Here is a 25,343-nt window from a genome sequence, read left to right as displayed (position 1 = left end):
ACCTCTCATCCAAGAGGCTTCTTCAGTTCTGAGGTATGGTGTTGAGCAGATAAATTTGCTGCACACATTTTGTTTGACGATAAATAGCAATCATATGAAATTCCTTAACTTTTTATCTACAGACATTATCAGTTAAAATTTTTAATGTGTCCAATCCTTTGGTTTGTAACCAAATAATTATTAAATTCATATATTTCCAGTTAGCTGCAAATGAGAGTGAAAATGGTGAACACCATACCTGCTAAAAATCAGCATTTTAGAAATGTTAGCTCAGAGATATAATTTTGTTATTTATTATCTTACCTGTAAATCATACCGGTGGTATAAGACACACTGTCCCTGAGGGAAACATGGTTCATCCTGAGGAAATCCTCCAGATTTTTTAACTGAGCAGCTGCACGAACCTCTCTCAAGCGCTGAAACTCTGCTAACTGGCTACTGCGCTGCTGCCTCTCTTCCTGCTCCAGTGCGTGCTCTGACAGGAAGTTACTCAGGCCACTGTGCACACTCTCACTCATGGATGACAGGGACAGTATCTTGCTTCCAGACCCACAATTTCCACTGCTGATGCTACTGCTTCGACATATTCCGCTGCTGTCTCGACTCCCAGGTGGCACCCCTCCACTGCCCCCAGGTTTGGGCATCTAGAAGTTGATGACAAAGCAAAATCTGGCATCACCTCAAAGTCTTGGTTTGTAACATAATCATAGCTTTTTTTCAGTAATGCAGACAGCAAAGACAGACACTGAATCTTTTATGTGTGAGTGAAGTACGTTTAGGATTATTGCGCTTTGCTGTTTGTCTCAGTGGGTGAAACGGTGAACACAAACTCACATTTCAATGCAGCTTAAAACAGTGGAAGATCTGTACTCACATACTAGGTACTGGGGTAGACATCTGTGGAATTGTGGCATGCATGAGGATAATTCACTTTGTGGAGACATAGCACTGAAGGAAGAATTGAACAACAAGATCATTTTTTGAAAATTGGCATTCACAATCAACTTAAAATTCTCTGCTAAACTGTTATGGAGTATCATATAAGGAGGCAGAAAAGTAACACAGCAAATATAGACTTCATGATGTTCAATTGGAAATACAATAGGCAAACAACTCACAGACAAGTCTGAATTTTTTTTTTTTGAGACAGAGAGTCTCAAAGAGTGTGTAGTATGTAGTAGGTAGTGCTACATTCACATCTTCAAGCAGACTTTCAGAAGGTACTTAGCTGTGGTTACTGACCACAGTATTGCCAGGTGTCCAGGTTTCAAGGTCAAGGTCAAGGGGTTTTGGTGTCATTACAACCATGTATGTGTAGTACATAGCGCAATTAAATAACGTTCCTCCAGGATGCTACATGGTACTACATAAAAGGAGTACGCATAGTGAGTATAAAAAAAAATAAAATAAAAAATACATCCATTTAAACATGGGGTATAAACACAGAGGACAGCATAGGCAATAAAAACAGTACAGTACAGTACAGGACAATAGACAGTGCAGAGTGGAACCTATGGATATTAAAGTGACAGTGTGAATATTAAAATGAGTGCAGAGGTGTGCTAGTAAGTTATTTGAATGTGTGTATACATTGTGTGCACATGCCTATGTGTCAGGTCTGTATCAATAGGGGCTGGGGTCTGCCACACCAGACAGGACCCCTGGGGCTGTACAAAGACCCAGCTGAGACAGTTCAACAAATAACAGCATGGTGTAAGATGCAGGCAGGAACAGCATTCATGGAACACCATAACCAAATGGCTGGCATTGCATACAGAAACATCTGCGCAGTATGGGTTAGAAGTCCCAGTGTCGGAATTTAAAACATATATCCTATCCTATATCTCCTAAGATGGTAGACAACCAAGAAGCTAAGATCTTGTAGGACTTCCAAATCCAGACTGACAAAATGGTGGCCAGCTGGGCATTACGGTGGCTGACAAGCAACAGAAGAAGGCAGTGGTAATGTAGCAACCCCAAGTGACAGCAACATCAAGAAGGAGGAACATGAGAAGCTCAAAATATAGCAAGGGCTGAAAGAAAAGGTAGAACAGATGTGTAAAAGCATCAGTCCCCCATGAGCAAGCACTTGGCAACAGTGGCGAGGTTAAACTGCCTTTTAGAAGGCAGAAACCATATAAACTACATAGTGGCTCTAGGCAGGCAGCCATATGCCACGACCAGTTACATGGCTGGCCTACTCCAATAGCTCAAGAGGCTGGCCTGAGAGATACTCAAGCTCTCAGCATGACAAGTTGGCAGTAAAGGTGAAAATTGAGCTTTCTATACTGCAGTGTCAAGACAGTTGATGTGATGAGCCCCATCTCTGTCCAGACACACCATCTCACATCGACACCAGATGTGCTCCAAAAAGGATTGGTGACATTGCTGTATACCACATTGAGGCTGTGGAGCCTGTCTGTCTTTCAGCAGATGTTCTACCGGACTGTCATAACCAGCGTGCTCTCCTGTGCTATGGCATGCTCGGGAAGCAGCACAAAGGAGAAGGATGCCTTGCGGCTGGATAAACTGGCTCTGTAGTGGGGGCAGAGCTGGAGTCCCTAACATCTGTGCCAGAGCAGAGGACTCTAAACAAATTCAGATCCATAATGAACAATGTCCATCACCTTCTGCACAGCAGCTTGAATAGGCAGAGGAGCACATTCAGTGACAGACTGCTGTCTCTCTCCTCCTCTGTCCTGGTCATTTGTCCCTCAGGCCATATGGCTAACTGGGAGGACAGAAAAATTTGCTGTTTGTTTTGCCTGTTTTTACAAGCCAAAGCGAGAGTGGTATTTATAGCAAACAAACACTGCAATAAGTCCATAAACCTATTCACCTTTTTATCAACACAGCTGTATGATGACTCAAGTCTCCTTGAAATACAACCTTTGTATGTCCTCACACATGCAACTTAAGAGTGTAATCTCTGTCCTCTTGGTTTCCCTAGCTTGCTAGTGCACAAATAGCAGAAAATCCCCAACCACTCAATAATTTAAGGCCATCTTTTCACTTCCAAATGACAAAGATGGAACATATCAACTAGCTACTTTTGCTGAAACTGAGCAGAAGAATAACTGTGTCTCTCGAGGAGAAGAGCAAAGAGAAAAAAAGACACTACAGAACAGATGTCTATCTGTCTGGGGCCACCACAATCTTCTCATTTCCATGAATCCATATAATGTTTCAGACACATCCAGGCAACATATCCAAGCAACATCAATATTTTATCTCATTATCAGTCAGTCCACCTTAAACATTTTTAACTACTCACCCGAGCAGTTGGTGTTCGACCGATGTAGGGGTTCTGGACTACACTGCTCATGATGGAGCTTGGTGATGGCCAGATAAAATGGTATTTAGCTAAGCCTGCTCTAACCCAAGCAGAGTGACTGCTGGATTGCTTTAAATGTAGACGGAGCAGTTAATATGGCTTTCAGCTCCCTCCTACTTGGTCACACGGTACACAAAGGGCCCTATCAGCAAGCCTGTCTGCACTGCAGAGGCCAGAAAAATAATCTCACAGGTAAATTATTTATGTTGATACTAAAACTAGCATCTGCACTAAAAGCTTGTGATTGTGTGCAACAGCACAGAGCAAGCTAAAAGCCTGCCATTGTTCTTGTTTCAACAGTGATGTATGTCACAGACAAGCTATGTGTATTTATGAAAAATATACGACTGCTGAGGTAGAATGCGCTGTAAGTGTAGATTTGGACGGTAGGGACATGTCTCTCCCAATATCAAGGTGTGACTGAATTGTCCAAACCAATATTTGTAACAATTTCAAAAGATTTTGTCTTTTTTAACCATGCATTGGGTTAACTGGTAAGGTTCATGCAGAGTTGTCAGGTTGTTGCATTATGAGGGCATGTGCTTCCCTAGTAAAACAACAACTATTCAATTGCAGATGCCAATGTGGATCCAGCTATAAATTGTGGACCATGTTCCACCACCACAGCATCTAATTGTTGCTAAGTTTCCTTAGTAATTGTGGTCTTGCTCCCACATTAGAACAAGTAGTTAAAGAAAGGCTGGCTTCACACTGAGAAATACCTCTATAGTGACCCCCAAATCATATAGAGCATCTTTCTGTCTGCCAAGTTTAGTTTGGTAGGGGGTTGTGGTTTCTGAGTTCCATACACTTTAAAATTCCCTCCAGTCTAAATTGAGTTTGTAGTTAAAAAAGGTGGTAGATATACGTAATTTAAAGCATTCCATTGTCATAGCATTTCAGAAACATAGGCAATGAAATACACAGACAAAAATTATGTTTCTCCTTGTGGACAAAGATACACAAAGGCAAAAACAATAATGAACTATTACAACGGTAAAACGATACAGTTGTTGACTGCAATAGTATGTTTATTAGTAATGTGGCTTTGATTCCCTGATTAAACTGGTCTTTCTTTTACTTGTCTTGCACATTTTCAATTTCATACATTTATTCTAGATGTCTACTATAATTTTTTTGCATGCTTTAATGTGCATACAACCTATTTTTCTCATACTGTCCAGTGTGATTCATGCTGTCTTGAAATCCTGTTCTAGTAATTTGTCTGCCTCATTGCTCAGTGGCCCACCAAAGCATGTGCATACTAGTTCCTGGGTGCTAATCAAACTTACACAACGCCAAGCAAATGAATTACTGCAGTTTGACCATTTCTTTTTCACACAAGCTGTGCTGTCACCTTCAGTACCCGTTTATCAAGTAAAGGTATTTTTACAGTAGCAACACAGTCCTACAGTATTACATTATTCTGTTACCTCCAGGCTGGACTATTGCAAGTCCCTGTTATCCCTAATAAGTCCCTGAAGATTCTCCAAATACTCCAGGATACTGACAAAAACTCGAGAAAACTCTAGAGATCATATTTCACTTGTACTGGCGTTCCTACACTGGCTGTCTGTAAAATCCAGAATTCTCCTCCTCACATACAAAGCCCTAAATGGTGAAGTAGCATCTTATCTTAAGAGCTCATAGTACCTTATTATCCAACCAGAACTCTACATTAGAAGGATGCAGGGTGACTTGTGGAATCACCAAAAGTAGAACAGGAACCAGAACCTTTAGCTATCAAGCTCCTTTGCTATGGAATCATCTTCCGGCTTCAGTGCGGGAGGCAGACCCCCTCTCTACATTTAAGAGTAGACCTAAAACTTTCCTTTTTAATAAAGCTTATAGTTATGGCTGGTCAAAGCTAACCCCTAGTTATGCCGCTGTAGGCTTAGTCAACTGGGGGATCTCCCATGCTGCACTGTGCTTCTCTCTCCTCTCTCAGCTCTCCCTCTGTATATATTCACGTCACAAACTTTGCTTCTTCTCATCTGGCAGGTTCCCATGTATTGTGTTTGGAAACTCCTGCTGTGATCCTGCTTGACAGTGACTGTTATTGTTACAATTTAGTCAAATTTCTACATCATCATTATCATTATTATTATTATTATTATTATTATTTTTACCACTCCTACTGTCATTATTGTTATTGTTTTTCCATAGTTCCAGCAGTTTGTTATTATTAGATGCTGTTGCTATGCATCTCTGTCTCTGTGCCCCCTGTCTACCACGCTCTCTCCCTCTCATTTTCTCTCTCACTCTTAATCTCTGTCACTGTCCCTTTCTCTTTTCCTCTCTCATAACCCAATCGGTCAAGGCAGATGACTGGTTGACTCACCTGTCATCGCATGGCAGGTGAGTGCATCTATGGTGGTCTTAAGCGACATTTGTTGGATTCCTGTTCTAAATGACCAAAAGACAGGGCTTAGTATGAGTGGGGATATTGGTGAGCTAAGCTAACAAGTTTCCTCTTCATTTGTCCCACAGTTTCAGATCAAGTCCTCCCTTGTGTCTACGCAACTCTCTCTTCAATTGCTAGCTTTTGTGGAATAAAGAGCTGAAGAAAACTTTCTTGATTATGAAGTAGCTGTACGAACGGGACCAGAAGTGGTGCAATTACCATCTCCGCTATATGCCACAGCTCTAGATAATGGACTTTTGTCCCAAGTTACACACAGAACTGTGGCTGTGAATTTAATCTTGTCATCATTACTCCTAAGACTCCTCTTACTCAACACAGGCGTACCACAGGGCTGTGTGCTGAGCCCATTCCTCTACTCCCTCTTCACCCATGACTGTAGGCCTGCACATGGATCCAATTCCATCATCAAATTTGCTGATGACACCACAGTTATTGGCCTCATCGGCAACAACGATGAGACAGCCTACAGGGAGGAGGTACAGCACCTGGCCACATGGTGTACAGACAACAACCTGCTCCTTAACACCAGCAAGACAAAGGAGCTCATTGTGGACTTCAGGAGGGAGAGAGGAGGCACGCATGCCCCCATACACATCAATGGGATGACGGTTGAACGTGTCTCCAGCTTCAAGTTCCTGGGGACCTGCATCTCAGAGGACCTGACCTGGACCACCAACACCTCCAGCCTTGTGAAGAAGGCTCACCAGCGCCTCTTTTTCCTGAGGACACTGAAGAAACACCATCTGTCTTCAGCCATCCTGGTGAACTTTTACCGCTGTGCAATTGAAAGTATCCTGACCAGCTGTGTCACAGTATGGTATGGGAACTGCACAGTTGCAGGCCGCAAGGCGCTACAACGAGTGATGAAAACCGCCCAGCGCATCACAGGGACTCCACTTCCAGCCCTTGAAGACATCCAGAGGAATCGCTGTCTGCGTCGAGCTCGCAGCATCCTCAAGGACTCCTCCCACCCTGCTTGTGGTCTATTTGCACTCTTGCCGTCTGGCAGGCGCTTCAGGAGCCTCAAGGCCAGGACCAGCAGGCTGAGCAACAGCTTCTTCCCCAGGGCTGTCTCCTCACTGAACTCAGCCCCCCACTAACACCCTCACCCTACACCACACTCCACTACACCACCCTATCCTAACTGAGTACTACGTACTGAGTGTTGCACTAGTTCCTCCACCTCACTGTTAATATAGTTAGCCTACTGCCTATCGCTGTACACACAATACTGTCCATTGCACTAGCGATTTATAGCTTAATTTAACATCTGTAAATATCATTTGTAAATTGTGTTATAGTTTCCGCCTACACTGGATGCACATTTAAGCACATATCCATCTGTATAGTATGTTCATAGTACTTAGAAACTCTGTATATTATGACAACTACCTGTATATCATGTTTATAGTATATCCGTAGCATAGACACCTGTACATACCCTGTACATACTGTAAATTATTGTATACCTGGCATTTACTGCTTATTGCACTTCTGGTTAGATGTCAAACTGTGTTTCGTTGCATTGTACTTGTACATGTGTAATGACAATAAAGTTGAATCTAATCTAATCTAATCTACTTTGAGTTCCCCTGGCTCAAGCTTCACATGTCCCCACATATACTGGTCAGCTGGTATGAAAGTTTATGCCATGTCTCTGAATAATATTTCCTAGAGGGTGCATGTATAAGGTGAACAGGCCCAAGTACTGAACCCTGTGGAACACCGTGATTAACCCTTGTACGTAAAGAAGAAACATCATTAATGTGAACAAAATGAAATCTATCTGATAAATATGATTTAAACCAGCCTAGTGCTGTCTCTGTGATCCTAGTCTCATGTTCCAATCTGTATAATTAAATGTTGTGATCTACAGTGTCAAAGGCAGCACTGAGATATCTAGCCAGTATCTTTCAGTCTCATGCACAAGCTCATACTCATTCATTCAACTCATTCCCCCCCATTGAGGTGATATTCCATGTCCCAAATGCTAGCTTCAGCAACCGGGGATCAGACCACCAAGGTCTCCACCGTTGTCTGCTCCCCGATCCACACTGCACCGGATCTATCTGACCCCTCCTGTGGATGGTGGGTCCACTTGAGGACCCATGTGCCTGCTTCAGGCTAGGTCTGTCAGGCCCCATGGGTGAAGGCACAGCTACCAGGTGCTCGCTGATGGGCCCCTTTCCCAGGCCTTGCTCTAGGGTGGGGCCCTGGTAACCCTCTGGGCAGGGCACACTCCTTGTTTTTCTTCTTTATAATGGTCTTCTTTGTCTGCCCCCCCAAGGCCAATTTGCCGTGGGAGACTCTACTAAGTCCCTGATACCCAGTGCCCCCCCCCCAAATAAAGTGGTGATTTATGGAAGGGACTTTGATGATATACAGATTTTTTCAAAAACTGCAAGGTGCATATCTGTGGAGGTTCTCAGTCATCCAGGTCATATTTGGTACTCAAAAGAGTTAAAGCAAGGCGTCTGGACTTGTGAAGATAGGCTTGAAGACATTTCGCTGCTCATCCAAGCAGCTTCATCAGTTCTGAAAAAACTGACTGGTGGGGAACAAATATATACCCCTCAGTGGGAGTGACTAAGGGAAACTAACTAAAACAAAGGATCAGATAGCCCTGCAGATTGGTCTATGTAGTTGGACGGCCTGTCTAACGACTGACTATCTGAGGCTAACGACTGGCTAGTGGCTATGGGAATGTTAATGAGTTTGGGTATGGCCGGTTAACGACCTATTGTTGTTATGGTTGTCGTGTGAATTGGGGTGAAACTTCCTAGGAATGGAAGGGAGATCAGCATTGTAGCATTGAGTGGCCGCAATAAACTACTCATAAACACTTACAACAATTCTTAAGCTTTTTTCTATCAAATTTCTATCGACAGACTATAGCTGTGTAGCTGCACCTTCCATAGGTCCCCTGAGGCAGTCTCAACTTTTCAGAAACTAAAAGATTTGTTCACTTTTTCTCCAGTCCTTATCCAACCTAATCCAGACAATCAATTTCTCTGATTTGGGGATTGGAGATGCTTCGTCTCAGCGTTCCAGGCAAGACCAGAAACTACACCCTTGTCCTGTTCCTCTTGTTGTCTTTCACTTGCTGAAAAAAATATGATTTTGGTAACATGGAGCTGTTAGCAGAAAAGCTGACTCTGCTGACAGTAAGCCAGACACTGGCTGGAGTAAGGCTGAGGTACCATTTTTAGTTCGGACTGATCACAAGAATTTGGCTTATATCAAAAATGCCAAAAGATTCAACTCAGGACAAGTGAAGTTAGCACTATTCTTCAGCAGATTCAACTTTAACTTGATTTATGGTCCTGGCTCTCCTAATGTTAAGCCTGGCTCTCTTTCTCATTACTTTTCCTGTTGAGGGAGAGAATCCAGTCCAAAACCTATTCTTTCTCCCAACTATGTTGTAGCTGTTTCCTGGGAGATTGAATCTGTGGTCAGGGAAGCACAGCAGCATTTTCCACATCCAGGTAATGGTTCTTCTGGATTCACATGTCCCAGTTTGCTTGCCATCCAGGAGCTAATCGGACTTGGTCAAACAACACCTTTGGTGGCCATCTATGAATGCAGACACTAGAGAATGATATAGTTGCAGCTTTCTCAGTCTGTTCCAGGAACAAGTCATGAAACTGCGTATCTCCTTGTTACACATGTCTTCCATCTACATGGCTTCCACTGGATATTGTCTCTGAAAGAGGACCTCAGTTTACCTCCCAGGTATGGAAGGCTTTCTGTTCTGCCTAATGTGCATTAGTAAGTTCGTCAGCCAGGACCTAGAGGCTGTGTTTCATTGCCCCCCTCTCTCCATTAGTAATGGCTGACATGCCCTTGAGCAAGGCACCTAACCCCCCAACTGCTCTCCGGGCACCTGACATGGCAGCCCATTGCTCCTGTGTGTTCACTGCAAGTAGTATGTTGTGTTGCATGTGTGTTCATCCAGTGATGGGTTAAATGCAGAAAAGAATCTCTGGTATATGAAAAAACAAACTGACAATAAAGATTGAAGTTTGAAGAAGTTACTTGTGTAACCCCTCCCCTGTTTGCCTCCCAAGAGGAAGAGCTGGTGGTCCAGCACCACATTCAGATACTCTGAAAACTTTGGAAAGAGACAATAACTGTCCTTCAGATGGCAGAAGGCAACAAAAAAATGGTAGACCGATACCAGATACCTGCTCCAGCCTAACATGCACTGTAGTTTGGCTTTCTTATAAAGATAAACCTCTTAACATGAAATCAAGAACATTTCTCCTTGCTACTTGGGACTGTTTCCTGTTATTAAAGCTGTCCAGTTGAAGCTTCTTGCTTCTTTGAGGATCCACCCCATGTTTCATGTGTCCCAGCACAAGCCTGTCTCCTCCAGCCAGTCTAGACAGTTGTTTCAGCTGTTGCATTATTATTAGCTACAGTCCCATTATTTCTGTTATTATTGCTGTTGCTATAATAACCCCCCTCCCTTCCTTACTTTGGCTGAGGTGTTTTATAGCTCATTGTAACTGAGATTGTTTGAAGTTTGTTTAGTAGCCTGATTAATAATTATGTGCATAATGGATAACATGTCAGCCATCTTCCTGCATTTCAACCTTTTCTAGCAAAAAGTGATTTATATTTGCTTGATTAAAAAAGGACAGGGCTAACATACTGTAACTACATGTTTTACATTAGAGCAAACATGGTAAAAAAGTATCAGCGAACTTCAAACGCACTGGCATTGGCTGCTGAAACGTTGTGACTTACTACCATCTAGTGGCCAATTGTTTTCATTAGCCAATTTAACTGGTATAAAAGAGAACTTTGCATTTATCTTCTCAATAAATTTTTAACAATTCTGAAAAAAAATATATCTTTGACAATATAGACTATTTCAAAATCTTGTGTCATTATGAACATTAACATGTGTTTGACTGATATCGGTAATATGAGTTGGTAGATATCATATAAAAAGTTTTGGAAAATGACTTCATGCATGTAATCAAATAATGTACATTAGGAACTGCAGATACCCTGAAGTTAAATTCAATACATTTTAAGATGTTTTAAGACCCCATTGATGATTCAAATTCTAATTGATCACTTTCAGCATCTTTAACTTATTATTATATTTACTTTACACTGGTTGTAAATTAGCACAGCTAACCACTCATAGTCTCTCTAACCACTGTTGTTGTTTGCTGTACTTTTCCCTTTCATTCTTTACCATTGGTTCAGTTTTATACTATGGACTATATGCACTGTCAGTACTGTATTTAATCAGAATAATACTGAAATGCAGTGCATTCAACAAACAAAATTGAAGCCCTTCTCTTTCAATTTGTTAACTGTTTATTTTATGACATTACTATCCCATAATGAAGAGCTCTTGATCTCAATAATTACTAAAAATCTCAAAAAGATCTCATTCAAGATTCAAGATTAATTTAGTTTTTATTATTCAACACATAATTATATAACAAAATTCCAGTTGTAGCTCCTTATGCTACACACAAAACCAAATTATACTTTATGATGAATAAATAATAAAGTCACAAAAATAAATCTTTCACGGTGATCCCAGAGAAATTCTTTTAAATCTTCTATGATACAATTCACAGTTTCTAAATTTGAAATAAGGCCTTCAATTATTTTTCTTATGTGAATGCAAAACATTTCTGTACAATAAAGTTATTTTGAATTCAAAAGAATTTAATCAGTCATTTGCTTCTTCTGCATGTCTGGAACTTTCAAGCTAAACAGTATTCCAGCACTCTTCTAAACAAATAGAGAAGCTGAAAAAAATACTTTTTTTTAAATGTAGAAATATATAAACTAAAACTATAACAAAAAAACAAAATCTAATTGAAAGTACTGTCTAATCAGAAGTAACTGTGGCCTAGAGGTTGGAGAAGTGGCTTGTGAAAGGAGGGTTGCTGGTTCGATGTCCCCATATGACTATGTTGTTTATTTATTCCGCCTTTAGAGGTTGAGGAAGACGGAAGGAAAGAAACTTGAGTTTTGTTTTGTTTTTCTTTTGTTTGTTGTTGTTCCTGCATCATGTTATGTTATCATGTTATTTGTCCCTTTTTGGACTCAGGGAGGTGTCTCTCTCTCTCTCTCTCTCTCTCACACACACACACACACACACACACACACACACACACACACACACACACACAGTTGTGTTTCCATCACTTTTAGGGACATTGCACAGGCTTACACTCATTTCCTGTAGGTTTACCCACCCCTAACCATAACAAAACATTATTTTCCTAATCCTAGCCCTTACCTTGATTACCCCGATATTTAATGATTTACATTGTGAGGACTTTGTTTTGTTTTGTCCCCATAAGTAAGACAGGTCCTCACAATGTGTCCATTGCTTCCTTTCAAAAAAAAAAGGGTACCAAAACCAAAATAAGAAGAATGCAAATCAGTTTACAGAGTACTTTTTCAAAACTTGGGAATTAATTGAAAAGCACAAGCGGGAGGACTGCATTTACACATTCACATACAGATCAAATCCCCATCAAATGCATGGTGTTCAGGTGAATTCTCATTTGAGCAAAATCTCTTCAACACAGACAGCACCGAGTAACTGATGTTTCACATAAACAATACAGACAAGTGGAAGAGGTTTTACAGACAAAGGACCACAGGAGAAGAGCCATGGCAGCATTCCTTTTACCTTCACATAATAAATCCAAAAAACAAAAATATAAGTGCTGAAATATTAGAAGTAAATTCTTTGCATACATAAGGTCAATGACATAATGCAAGAGTTTTTAGGCTGTTTTGGCACAGTTGTGGACTAACAGTACTGACATAAGTACGTCCAAATAACAGTGCTGATTTTTCATACTGCATGTCATGCCAATTTTGTGTGAGCATAGGCACCAGTTCCAACTTAAAAGCACCTTCCCAGAATATTCCTCTTAAAAGCAGTTACATCATCTTTTAAAATATAAAATTTTAAAGATGGCAAGGTCAGTTTGTACAAAATTACCACACAGTAGATAGGGCAATAGGAGGACAAGGTATATCAGTGTAAGTTTTCTGCAGCATATAAACGCTTGGCCAATAGCTTGCACTCTAAAAATTCTGAAAGAGACCTGGAAAGTCCAAAATGGAGGAAGGTAAGCTTTGCAGGACCAGCATCTTTTATTTCACATTTTCTTCTATAAAGTTCTCGAAAAAACAGAAATACTCTACAGACAGTTGCGAAATAGGAGATGAATGTATAAATAGCCTAGGTCTTTTAGACAAGATGTATGAAGGTACTGTGCATGCTAAATGATAATTAGCAAGATCACTTTTTTTCCTTCTTCATGAAGAAAACATAAAGCAGCTTAGGGAGCTATTGTGATTGAAAAAGAAATTTGAACTGATTGTGATACTGGTGCTAGTATATCCCTGGATGGCTATTGTGTTTGTCAGGTATGGTACCAACTAGCCCTTCAAATCAGTCATTCTGAATTTCTTCACGGGTATTGGTATTGGCATTTATTTTTATGTTGTTAACTTTATCTTCTCATATCTTCTGATTCTGGAGCTTCCACTAACCTATAAAGCCCATGAGCTATTTTTTTTCATTCATCCACGGTGTTTAAAATGAGACTGTCTAAATAACGTTCATCAAACGAAGCCAAGAACAGAACTACTGAATCAACAATATTAGATTTTTATTAGATTTTAGATATTAAGCAAGCTTGATCTTCCATTTTTGACTTCCATCACAGTCAGCACTCTATAGACCCTGCTTGTTTAACATAACCAAAGATAAAACAGATGTAAAAAATCATCCCCAAAACTGACTCCAGTGATTTGTAGTTTATAAATGAGTCTGTGAGCATATACTGGAACATGGCTTTACCTGTGGGCAGAACATTGCAGCAGTGTAACAGTAACCATTTTCCAGATATGTGAATGAACGGAGGTTGAATATAAATGCCTTTTTTTCCACGTCATAAATGTTTCAAATATATGGCATATAATATACAGTACATTGCATAAGTCTGAGTAGTTTCATTGTCTTTTGAAAGAAAATGGCATACAACGTGAATAGAAATGTTTTCAGACTTAGATTCTAAAAAGCAATTTGAACTGATTTAACTAAGGATTGAGATATATGCTGAAAAGCTTTGTAGTAGGAGACCGGGGACAGTTGCAACACTGTTTGCATTTGACTCCGTTACTCAGGGACAGATTTGGATTAGACAAACCATATTTTTATACAATACACTTACATATCTCTGTTAACAGTCAAAACCATTTAAAGATGATTACAAAAAGTACATTCTTTACAGTTTCTATTTCAATGTAAGCAGTCAGAGTGTTTGGGGGTGGTGATTACAAATACAGTATATTTCAGTGTCAATGATTATTATCAAAAATTTTATTTTAATTTTATTAAATTTTCTCCCATAAATCCTGGAGCACCTCTCGAATCTGCTTGCGTTTTCTCTCCCTGGGGGGTGCATGTGCAGTGTAAGTGTCATCACTCTAGCTTGTTTCTGATTAGAGAAAGATGACATGTTGCAACCATCCCCTGTTGCAGCAGTCCCCGGTCTCCCCTACATAAAAACACATAGGGCACTGCCCTTCCATAAACTCAAATACAAACACCTGCAGTCACAGCAGGATTGGGAGAATATTAAAAAAGGTGTGTGTGAACATTGCATAAAGGCAACCCAGGGCTGTCTGAGTTTGTGTTTTGTGTGTCTATGTTTGTGTGTAGTATGATTATGGCTGAAAGAAGGCTGTTGATATAGAGAGGCACTGCCCATCACCACTCAGCCACATATGTCTCATGCATACAGTCACAGACATAGCCATGGCATCTCAGACATCAAAGCCTGGTGTGCCTGTTGACAATGACACCATCCTCAGGAAGGTCTTTGATGGGCAGGTCACTCACGTCCCCTACCCCATTGTCAGTGGTCTCTTTGAGGTGGCTTTGAGGTGATTCAGGAGGAGGCTGGTACAAGATACTCGCCAACAGAAAAAAGACTGTCCCCAGAACCTGGAGTAGAGGATGACAAAAAACAAACATCTTGTGTGTGTTCAAATGTTTGGCCAAGAAATCTGACTGACTGAAAACTGACTGAAGCTACAGACATCCCATAATACACACATCCCATCAACCCATGAAACAATATATTACCTTGCTGAACCACTGATGTATCAAATATTTTGAAATAAAATAAAGGAGTTTCTTGAGACTGAATGTAGGGCTAAAGTAAATAGCCTGTTATTAGGCATAACATTACCTTATAAATGATGCCAGCTATTAGTGTGTATTGGCCCATGGCTGAATTCTGATAGAGGTAGCAGGAGCCCTGCTCACCACACTGATCCTGCCACAGTAAGCAGGAAATGTCAATCAGAGAGCCAAATGCTATGGGTCCTGGAATACTACCTGTGGAGAAACAGCGACACAGTTTAGACAAGATCACTGCATCTGTGCGGAGGGAATAAAGCTCCATGGTAGCAATTAAGAAGTTAAAAGTGAAAATAAAAGAATACAGTGCACCTACCAAGTGTGCGCACCACAATCCACTGGATGCCAAGTCCAAAGGACTTCTGACTGTCTGACACACACCTACACAGCATAGAGTTAGTCAGACATGTAGGCATACTGAATCTGCTAGCTACTAATTGTGACTATGTGCTAGTCAGATAGCATACAGCATGTTTTTAGAGCTGTTTCTCTTAAAACAGCTGCTTGCTATACTAGAAATGAGAAGATTCTTAATTATGATTTGATTATGTATAATCAAATCCTGCATTTAAACCATCCCTGAGGAGCAGTGAACAGTCCACAGCAGTTCTAAACCAGTGCCTTAGTCAATGGCACTGACAGGAGAATTAACCCAAATCCAGAGGAAAACCACTCAAGAACAGAGAGCAAAGAAAGGCCCAAGCAAGGAATCAAACCATATCAGTGAACTGAAAGATACTAAAAAGCTCCATATAGTATATGGGACCTCGAGAAATCCATTGTAAAACTGGCTATAGATAAGCATTTTGCTTCAGTGTACATAACAAAATAGTGACATCACCAGCATTTAGACTGGTTCCCAAAAAATTGGAATTCTGCCTTCTACCAGGCATGAAATATCCAAGGGAAATAAAAGGCAGATGGTGATCCAGTCAGGCTGGCAGTCTGGCACCATTTCATCTGCTTTCATGTCTCCACTAAATGAATGTATAAACGCATGCTTTTGTCTTGTGTTGTTGATGGTTGCTACTCTGAGAAAAACAGAAAGCTGTCTGGCTGTTTTTGCAACAGTGGTGCTGCCAGTAATACCATTGGGAAACGGGAAACGCAATTTATTGCTACTGAAATCTCAAAAAATGTCAAGCGGTGAGTACTTGAGTTTTCAACAAAGCAGTCACCATCTTAGTCAAAATTTAGTGTGTTAAATGGCAAAGCGTAAATTATCGTAAACATAAAATGATCAAATTTCAAATTCAAATTTCACCATAGACAGATGCCACGTTGTGAGAATCATGCAGAATTATAATACACACACATTAATTCAACAGGACTGTGCAATCACATCGTTGAACCTGAACTTTGTGATTATGGTCATTGAAGGCGAGGCTGGATCTTAAAATATGGCTGTGTGGGTGAATTTAAACCAGTGAAATCCAGTGTGTCTTTAGAATTCTTAGAATTATATCTATCTCTTCTTCCTAACTTAACAACAAAATATATGCATAAGTAGTCAGTGTAAGTTGCATATTCGACAAATGATTGACATCCAAACTGGTTGTGATGTGCCCACTCACCTGAGTGTGGCGGTGAGTGCTGGGATGCTACAGAGAAAGGTGAAGAAGATAACGATGAAGATGAAGGAGAGGAAGATGGGCATGTGGCGGCAGGAGCTGCCACACTTTCCCTCCACTGCAAAGCCCTCCTCACCCCAGGAGACATTACCCACCACACAGCTACATCCAGAATACACCTAAAGTACACATACACACAGACATATTTAATATTTAGTAACTTAGTAATGAATTTCTCATTGATGCAAAATTAAATATGTTATTACTATCGATTCTCTACATTAAAGGTTAAGAAAATATTACATTACTGGGAGGAAATGATGTCAGTGCTTACTCTGAGTTACTTGAAAGTACCTAAACTTCCCGAGATCCTTGTAAATCAGGTCTAAAACCACTCTAGTCACAGTAAAATGATGTGTTGTGTGTATCGTACCTGTTTGCCTGTGGAGAGTTGAGTGTGGTTGATGAAGCTGCACCCAGCGTGGCAGGGGGAGTAATACATCACGCCATCTGCCCCACACACTGGACTGTACAGCTCTCTGACACAGTTACACCCTGCATTACAGCCCACTGTCAGGTTCTCCACCAAAGAAGAGCTGCAGACGTGATGAGAAGGAGAGACAGAGATGAGAGGAACAGAGGGAGGGTGGGAAAATGTGTGGCAGAAGAAAAGAGAGCAAGAAACAGCAGGAGAGAGGGATAAGAGGAAATCCACATGCTGGCATGAAACAGCGTGATCATGATTTATGATGTGATACTAAATAGTTTCTGAAGTGACTATATATGATAAGACATCATGATGAAAATATTCTGAAGTACATAAAAGAAGATATTTTGAAGTACATTAAAATTTAAAATAGAGCATATTGTTTTAGTGGCTAATGTTAGTGTTTACAACAGCATTATTAAACCAAAACAACAATCCTTGCAGGTGTGAGCTACAGTTCAATATAACCATACAGCAGTGGCGGGCCATCAGGGCCAGCAAGGCCTTCTCTGCTGGCCTAAACACTATCAGAAGCACTGACCTACATTTACAACCTAAATTTAATATTTGTTCCATGAATTTGTATTAATTTATCCCCAACAGTTTATTCTCTTAATTTCGTAGCATTTCTCTCGGCTGCACTGCTTCCAGTACACACGTATGTGGATGTTCGATTTTTGTCCAATCAGATTTCAGCTTCTATGTGTTGCCATGTCAGTCTAATCTGCCCAGGGCCTTCAGAATCAGTAGTGCTGGCCCACGCAGTTTAGAATATATTAGCCATTGACTGTTTCTTTAACCAGTCAGATTTCAGAATCCTCGCTGTGATGCTTCCCAGGGACAGCTAGCTGCAACAGCAATCTTCCGTCCTCTGATTGGTCGTTCAGAGCGAAAGTCACAAGCGCGACTAGCAGTTCTGACCTGCTCCAGATGATGTACATGGCACAGTTACTGTTGTAGTGTAGAGGTTTGGAGTTGTCTTAACTGTGTTTCTTGTTGTATTAATAATGGTAATTATCCTCAACACGTGAAATTCCTCTCTCTCTCTGATGCCACGCCTTGTCATATTGCGTTTTTGGATAGTATTGATGTTTTTTTATAATTGCGATGTTTTAGTGATTGTATTAAGAGGCGGACTAAGCCAGGTATGTCCCCACTGAAGCCCCAGGTACCAAATGCACGGCCCGCCACTGCCATACAGTAATTGTAATCATTTTCAATAATGAAAGTGATTCTGAAACATATTTGTTGAGATTATGTATGCAAAACTAAGATTGAAAATCAATAAAAAAGTAAGCTATTAAATCATAAACTCCGACTTAATGTGTTACATTTTTTGTCAAATGAAAGAATAACTTAGACATTACATTGTTAAAACACACAAATGGACAAATTAATGCATTACTTTGAATTAGAATTAGTGCAGAATTATTTAGGGACTATCATACCGCTGGTTATACTGATCCAGTTGATGCTCTTCCATCAAACCAGACTGGTATGGTACTGTGACACCAGCCATGGGCACGTTGGGGCAGTGGATGAGAAAGACGAAGATAGCGAACAGACTGACCATTGTACATATCAGGCTGAACCGGATGATGCCTCGACAGCGTAGGTTCAATTTTTTTACAATGTAGCCACCCAGTAAGGTGCCACCACCTCCTGCTGGTACCACCATACATCCTGGGGATGGGAGAAAAATACCACAAATACGCATTTTATCAGACTGCGGTTCCACTCTAAGGAACTTAAAGGTAAATGTATGTTGAAACATGTTACCCATGCCCCTTTTTGTTTGAAAAGAGTTGCTGGCATCAAATTCTGAATAAGCATATATTTCCAATAATCACTGAAGTTGAAAAATGTATTGTCTTTGTACTGTTTTCAATTGAGTATATGTCAAAAAGGACTCAATTAATCAAGGAATCAATGATTCATGTTTTACACAGCGTACCTTCTTTTCTGGAATCAGGGTTGTACTGTCCAGTTAGAGGAAAAATCACTGTTTCATGCCAGCAAAACACCTAACACGTAGTCTTTCAGTGTCTCAAAATCAGCAAAAAAAAAAAGGGAATATTTTTCTAAACTGAAAAAACTGTGCTAATGTAATGTGAACTGTTCAGCAAATGACATACCCAAGCTGGAAAATGCAAATGAAGGGACTGAAAAAAAACATTCTTTTCAGATAATATCTAATAAACGTGCAACTGAAATGTATTGCTTAAATGAAGACTGTCTGTGTTAAGCCAACAAACTGTGTGATAGTCACCGTGGCATGTTGCAATATTTATCATGTTATTTTCTAAAAAAATATTGAAAAGCATTCTGGGAATCCAGGTGTCAGCTTACTCTATATGACATATTCCTGCTTCTGGTTGTAGCTGAAATATAAATGCTACAACATTGTTGCTGGGAAATATAATATCAGGGGAAACACAATGTTGGATTACATTACATAATATTTCATACAGTCTGTCTTGGCATTCCACAGTTAGAACCATGGACAAGAAATTAATATTTATACAAAGAAATACGTTTAGTTATCCATTCTGGTTTGTTCTGGACTTTGTCATATAATGGTCTTTATTAATCACTCACCAAACCACGTGGCAGCCTCTGATGCACTGAGATTTAACTGTGACTCTATGAACTTCGGACCAAAAGTGGACATGCCAGCAATGAGGGTGGCCTCAGTAGCCCCAGCCAAGCACAGGAACAGGAAGGTGGGATTCTTTAAGAGGAGCAGCACAGATCTTAAGAAAGAAAGAGACCGTATGGGGTAACAGTGTGTGCAACTAATTGAATAAATTTTAGCTTCCTTTTTAATCATACCAGGCCAGGCTTATCTCAACAGATAAACACCATACAAGATACCAAAATATACCATCATGTTACATAATGTGCTGTGACCGATACTGATACTTACTATGACATCACACTGAGCTCATAGTACACAAAGTTGTGCACTGCAGGGCTTTTGCTCATATAAAATGATACACTTATAGAAGTAAGTGCACTACCTTGGCATGTCTCTGACTGATTTGCCAAACCGAGGTTCTGAGGCTGCGGTGTGGCTTCCGTCCTTAAACTGGTGGACTTCTGACACCCTCATGGCTACATGCTCCTGAGCGCCTGGAGAAAGAAGCACAGGAAAAGTAATTTGCTATTTCTCTTTTCCATACCAATTTCTACCAAGAAGTGATATGCACTTCCTTCCTGTTGCAAGAGAGATTGTGTATGTGTGCACAGTGGGCAGGAGCGGTACCCGGTAGCTGACGTGGGTAGCCCAGGATGGGGAATGCTGTCAGCAGAGCTGCTGCTCCTCCTGCTAGAAAGCCAATCCACCAAGCCCCAACCCACAGAGGGTTCTCTGGGGTCATCTCTGTCCTGTGATCACACACACACATGCACACACAAACAGAAATTTCACTCTATAGGATGTATCTTGTAGGGTGAAATCTTAATATTTCAACATAATATGCTAGGCTTCGAAAAGTCGAACTGCAAACTCAATATCTATGACCTTGTCTTACAAAAATTCCAGAGATATGTGAAATCTGCCAACTTGCAAATTTCTGTCATCACTATCAGCTGTAACTTAACATTTAAAGATATATAGTTAAACAGTTAACAGTTATTAAACATAGTTAAACATGAGATGCATACACTTTGAAATGACAACACAAAAAAGTTTAACTGTCTGTAAGCTACATGAATAACTTTTTTCCACTCTATTCTGTTCTAGTATAATCTAGTCTGTTCTTTTACATTATACAATGTGTCCCTTTATACCCAAGTTTGTTTCATTCTATACTCTGTTCTATTCTATTATGCTCTAGTCTGTTGTATTTTAGTCTATCCTAGTCTGCTCTACCATCCAGTGCAGACTCACGTCATCTGGACTTCTGTGTAAATGTTGAGGAAGTATCCTCCCAACAGGTAGCCTGCTGCTGGACCCACAATGGCTGCTGTGTAGAAAATCCCTGAGGAAAAAGAGAGAGATAGATAACAGAGACAGAGCCAAGCCAATGGGTGTGTCAGCACAGTGTCTACTTCCTGATTCCCTTTTCCTATCCTGCAGGTCAAAATAACTCCATTGTTCTTTACTAGGCTCTGCATCCACAATGTGAATGTTTCATATATTACAAAAACTTCCCAGGCATTTTTGCATGAAAATGCCCAAAATTTGAGAAAATTTCAGAATAACCCAAGCTTTTATGATTAGCCAGGTGGGGAATTAGGTTTATCAATAAAATCACAACGTAATAATAGCCATCAAATCTGAGTGTAGTGATGAGAAGCCTGTAATGTCCAACAGAAATGCCATGTTATTGGCACTGATGAACTGCCATGACCATGTGACTCTGAGTCTCTGGATGAGACAAACTTTAGGAAAGAATGTGTGCTTGTCTTCATCTGAGATAAAATACTGAGACTATCTGTTTGAAAACACTTGGTCAGGCATAAATATCACTACTACTACTGTTAAGCCTGTGAATATTCTCATTCATCCAGGTCATGGTTATCTCAAGGAAATTCAATCGAATGCAACTGGACTTAGTTATTTGTCTTTGAAGACGTTTCACCTCTCATTCTAGGCTGGGACTAGTCCCAGCCTAGTCAAGCGAGCATGAACTGATGAAGCCTCTTGGATGAGAGGTGAAACGTCTTCAAAGACAAATAACTAAGTCCAGTTGCATTCGATTGAATTTCCTTGAGATACTACTACTGTTTAGTCATAATCTATTTTAATTCTGTTACTACTCTGTACAGATGCTACCATTATTATTGTTATTAATATTGCGATCATAATCACCATAGTACCTTCTGTGTATTTCATTGTCATTATCATTATCTGCAGTTCCAATACTTCTGGTATTGCTATTGCTGCTATGCATCTCTGCTTGTGTTCTCCTTCTCTGACTCCCCCCGTCTGTCTCTCTCTCTCTCTCTCTCTCTCTCTCTCTCTCAACCCAACGGTCAAGGCAGATGGCCGCCCATCTTGAGCCGGGATCTGGTCCAAGGTTTCTGCCTTCTAAAAGGCAGTTTTTCCTCTCCACTGTCGCCAAGTGCTTGCTCAAGAGGGAATGTTGGGCTCTCTGTATTACAACTTAATTAAAGGGTTTGGTCTAGACCTGCTCTAATTGCAAAGTGTCATGAGATAATTTTTGTTGTGAATTGGTGCTATATAAATAAACTAAATTGAATTTAATTTAATTTAAAACCCAACTTTTGTAAATTCAGCAACAAATGGAAGATTTTGACTCATCCTGAACATGGTGATGCTGATTCTGATGCTGTTACTTAAGGAAGATTTTTAATTCATGACTTTTACTTGTAACTAGTATTAGTATGGTCACTAGTATTTTTACTCTGTGGCACTGCAACATTTACTTAAGACTTTCTTCCACCACTGATGTGCTCAATGAATTAGTGAAATGACTCACCAATATAAACAGGTGCGTAGCTGGACTTCACATTCTCATCCAGGTATGTGACCCCTAATGTGTAGAGTGGCGTAGCACCCACACCGTGTAGAAACTGGCCCAGCATGAACACCAAACGATAGTTGGACAATCCTCGGCCCTCCTTGTCCCAGCATGGGTTGGTATTTTTGGCAGAGCACATTACTGTTTGCTCAGATAGACTCACGTGGTAGTGGGGTGTGGTGAAGTGAGGCAAGGCAAAGACTAGAGAACCAAGTGCCATGATCAGCACACCCCATCCTAGCCAGTGAGGCTTATGGCCCATGCCACCAAAGTAGCTGACGAAGACTAGGCAGCCACAGGCAGCAATGTCATAGGAGCTGGCGATGAGACCAGTCTGGTAGCTGTGCAGGTCAAAACGCCTCTCAATGGAGGTGACCACTGTGTTAATGAAGCCATTGATTATCATCCCCTGTAGGAAAGAGGCCACGCAAAGGAAAAATAGCACCCAATGAGGGGTGTTGAAGACTTGGATAGCTTTAGGCTTCAGTGCCCCCCAGCCACAAAGCTGATCTGAGTGAGTGGAGATCAACTTCAACTCTTTGGGAGTCTCTGTATGGGGAGCCACAGTGAAAACGTGGGACTCAACAGGGCCATCAGTTCCAGAGCTGCCTGGGCTTCTGGGGCTTGAGCTTACTAGGCTGTCAATCTGGGAGTCCAGGGGGCTGGGGGTATCCAAAGAGGGACACCCCCTGAGAGGGCGGTCCTGCAGGTCCAGAAGCTCCTGCTCGGAGCTGAAGGAGGCACTGGTATTAAGCAAGACTGACATCTCCTCACTGAAAGTTGCTGTGGTGGTCCTATGACACAGAGAGAAGAAATTACATGATAGATTGGTATGTTTACAACCATAATGTAGAAAAAGGAAATGTTAATCAGCTGAAGATCAAGTTGAATTGAGGTGGTTTGGGCTCTGTCAGAATTGACTCTGAAATGTTATATTCTTATGTTCTTGGCTTGGCTCCATGTGTCCACAGTGCTGACTATCTGTTACTCTTACTTTTATATTTGTTACTCTTCAGGTGTTTCTGTTTATCTATCAGTCCAAGGTTGTACAGTGTGAAGAAACTGCTTCATGCTGATGTTGAGTGATCACATCCTCTGGAAGGCAAAGAGAGAGAGAACACATTAATTTATATGTACTAATCAATTTTAATAAGTTTTTAATAGTTGCATGAAGGAATTATGCACAAAAATCTAAATGGATGAGTCAGAAATGTACGAGTAAATGGATAAGTCGTAATGTAAAAGCTCCCATGATCATTCTTCTCTTGAGAATGATAAGATCTTCACATCAAAGACATCAGACTGTAGAATCTGAATGTGCAGTTTTAGCTGCTGTATAACAAAAAAAAAAAAAAAAAATCATTAGACCACTTTTCAAATGCATTACTGACTCATAATTGCCGCTTAAACCATGGACACTCGGGTAAAATTTATTCATATGTCTCCCAGGAGTCCATACTAATGCTTTTTAACAGAACAGTTCACAAATAAATCTATTTTTCTGTTACTTACATTTTCTCTTACTTGCAGTGCTGTTTATCCAAAGGATCAGTCCCTCAAGGTTGAGATTTTGCTAAAGTATCCAAGGTATGTGTTGTCCTTTAGTCCACTTTATTAACACTGGATATTGACCAGAGTAGGTACACAGAGATCATAGCTCCCTTTCTGTTTACCTCAAACGTAACACCCACCCACCGCCACTACCTCACACGCAGACACACACATTCCTCTGTTCTTCTACTTCCTTCTACTTCCCTACTCCCAAATGTCATCTCAACCCCTAGCTTGTCTCCTGTGTGTGTGCACGTGTGTGTTTGTCTCGGTCCTGCACAACAGTTTGTCTGCCCCTCATCACTTGCCTTGTTTTCTCTTACCCCATTTCCCGAACTTTTAACTCACAAACAAAAATATAAAAATATAATGATATAATGCACTGAGCTTGAGAGATATTACCACTACTCATTTAAAACAACAGCGATCAGTCAAGCTCCTCTCACACATTAAAAAAAGAAAGAAAAAGAAATACAGCTATCTTGCACAATTCTCGCAGGAGCAAAGGGAGGGGGCAAGCCTCCCCCCCTTGAATCCCTCCTCTCTCTCTCTCTCTCTCTCTCTCTCTCTCTCTCTCTCGCTACCCTTTCTGGCCTCAGATATACTATAGATATAGATATACTCGAACATGCTCGAACATTCTTCCACGTTCAGTCTGTAGCTACTTGGAACAATACTTTCACTTTCACATTCACTACTAAGCCGCTCTCACACTAAGTTTGTACTTTTCACCAGTGTAATTTTAGCAATTACAGTAATTTAAACCTTAACCTCAAAGGATACAGTTTTTCTGTTAACTCATTTCTTGTTTTTACACTATTTTACTTGCGACCCTTACTGTGCTATCATGTTTGTCTTTCTGGCTTTCAAGGCAGCTAAAATTGAAATGTTTTGTCTGTAGTGTCTCTGTGTCAGTTTTGCTCAGTGTACACAGCTTTCCAAAGCTTACTCTCAGGTAATCCGTATTATGTCTACTTTCTGAGACTCTTAACTTTATGTTAGACACAGCTGTTAATGCAGGCATGCACTTAATTCAAATTCCTTCAGATCTCAAAACAATTTGCAATTAACTTTAAGATTCTTTTTTGGAGAACTACTCACATACCCATTCTTCTCTTCTTCCAAATCCTTCTAACAATCCTTTCCGTAACACTCCTTATGTAACTTTTCCATGTTTTCCTGTTATTTATACATTCCTGGGAAAACTCCTCCTATTTGGCAAAATACTTGGTATTATCTCTCCTTGCTGCAAAACACAGAGAGCCAGAACACAGCCTCCTA

At 40.6% G+C, this 25,343-nt stretch overlaps 2 protein-coding genes across 4 annotated transcripts in view; both read right to left on the bottom strand.

The window, feature by feature from the left end:
• LOC124063234 (voltage-gated potassium channel subunit beta-2-like) overlaps window positions 1-1,109 on the bottom strand; it is a 52,000-nt gene extending 50,891 nt beyond the window's left edge. The window contains exons 1-2 of the mRNA XM_046396669.1: window positions 875-1,109; window positions 304-644 (exon numbers count right to left, since the gene is read on the bottom strand). Coding sequence (XP_046252625.1) covers window positions 304-644 — 341 coding nt within the window. The 5' untranslated portion in view covers window positions 875-1,109. The remainder of the gene's footprint in view (window positions 1-303; window positions 645-874) is intronic.
• Window positions 1,110-14,503: 13,394 nt separating this feature from the next.
• The window catches only part of slco4a1 (solute carrier organic anion transporter family, member 4A1), a 28,713-nt gene continuing 17,873 nt past the window's right edge, over window positions 14,504-25,343 (bottom strand). Inside the window, exons 1-13 of one of the 3 annotated variants that reach the window (XM_046396046.1) lie at window positions 24,024-25,141; window positions 23,506-23,604; window positions 22,470-23,305; window positions 20,915-21,005; window positions 20,288-20,409; window positions 20,043-20,154; window positions 19,621-19,775; window positions 18,471-18,705; window positions 16,969-17,131; window positions 16,539-16,714; window positions 15,281-15,345; window positions 15,014-15,162; window positions 14,504-14,766 (exon numbers count right to left, since the gene is read on the bottom strand). In XM_046396046.1, coding sequence (XP_046252002.1) covers window positions 14,593-14,766; window positions 15,014-15,162; window positions 15,281-15,345; window positions 16,539-16,714; window positions 16,969-17,131; window positions 18,471-18,705; window positions 19,621-19,775; window positions 20,043-20,154; window positions 20,288-20,409; window positions 20,915-21,005; window positions 22,470-23,277 — 2,250 coding nt within the window. In that variant the 5' untranslated portion in view covers window positions 23,278-23,305; window positions 23,506-23,604; window positions 24,024-25,141 and the 3' untranslated portion in view covers window positions 14,504-14,592. Of the gene's footprint in view, window positions 14,767-15,013; window positions 15,163-15,280; window positions 15,346-16,538; window positions 16,715-16,968; window positions 17,132-18,470; window positions 18,706-19,620; window positions 19,776-20,042; window positions 20,155-20,287; window positions 20,410-20,914; window positions 21,006-22,469; window positions 23,306-23,505; window positions 23,605-24,023; window positions 25,142-25,343 lie in introns of those variants that run through there. The other 2 variants (XM_046396048.1, XM_046396047.1) reach the window with 2 other exon arrangements.

This window comes from Scatophagus argus, chromosome 8 (assembly GCF_020382885.2).
Source record: "Scatophagus argus isolate fScaArg1 chromosome 8, fScaArg1.pri, whole genome shotgun sequence".
Classification (NCBI taxonomy): Eukaryota; Metazoa; Chordata; class Actinopteri; family Scatophagidae; genus Scatophagus; species Scatophagus argus.
The sequence above is the reverse complement of the archived record's forward strand: the minus strand, read 5'-3'. Positions and strand labels throughout refer to the sequence as shown.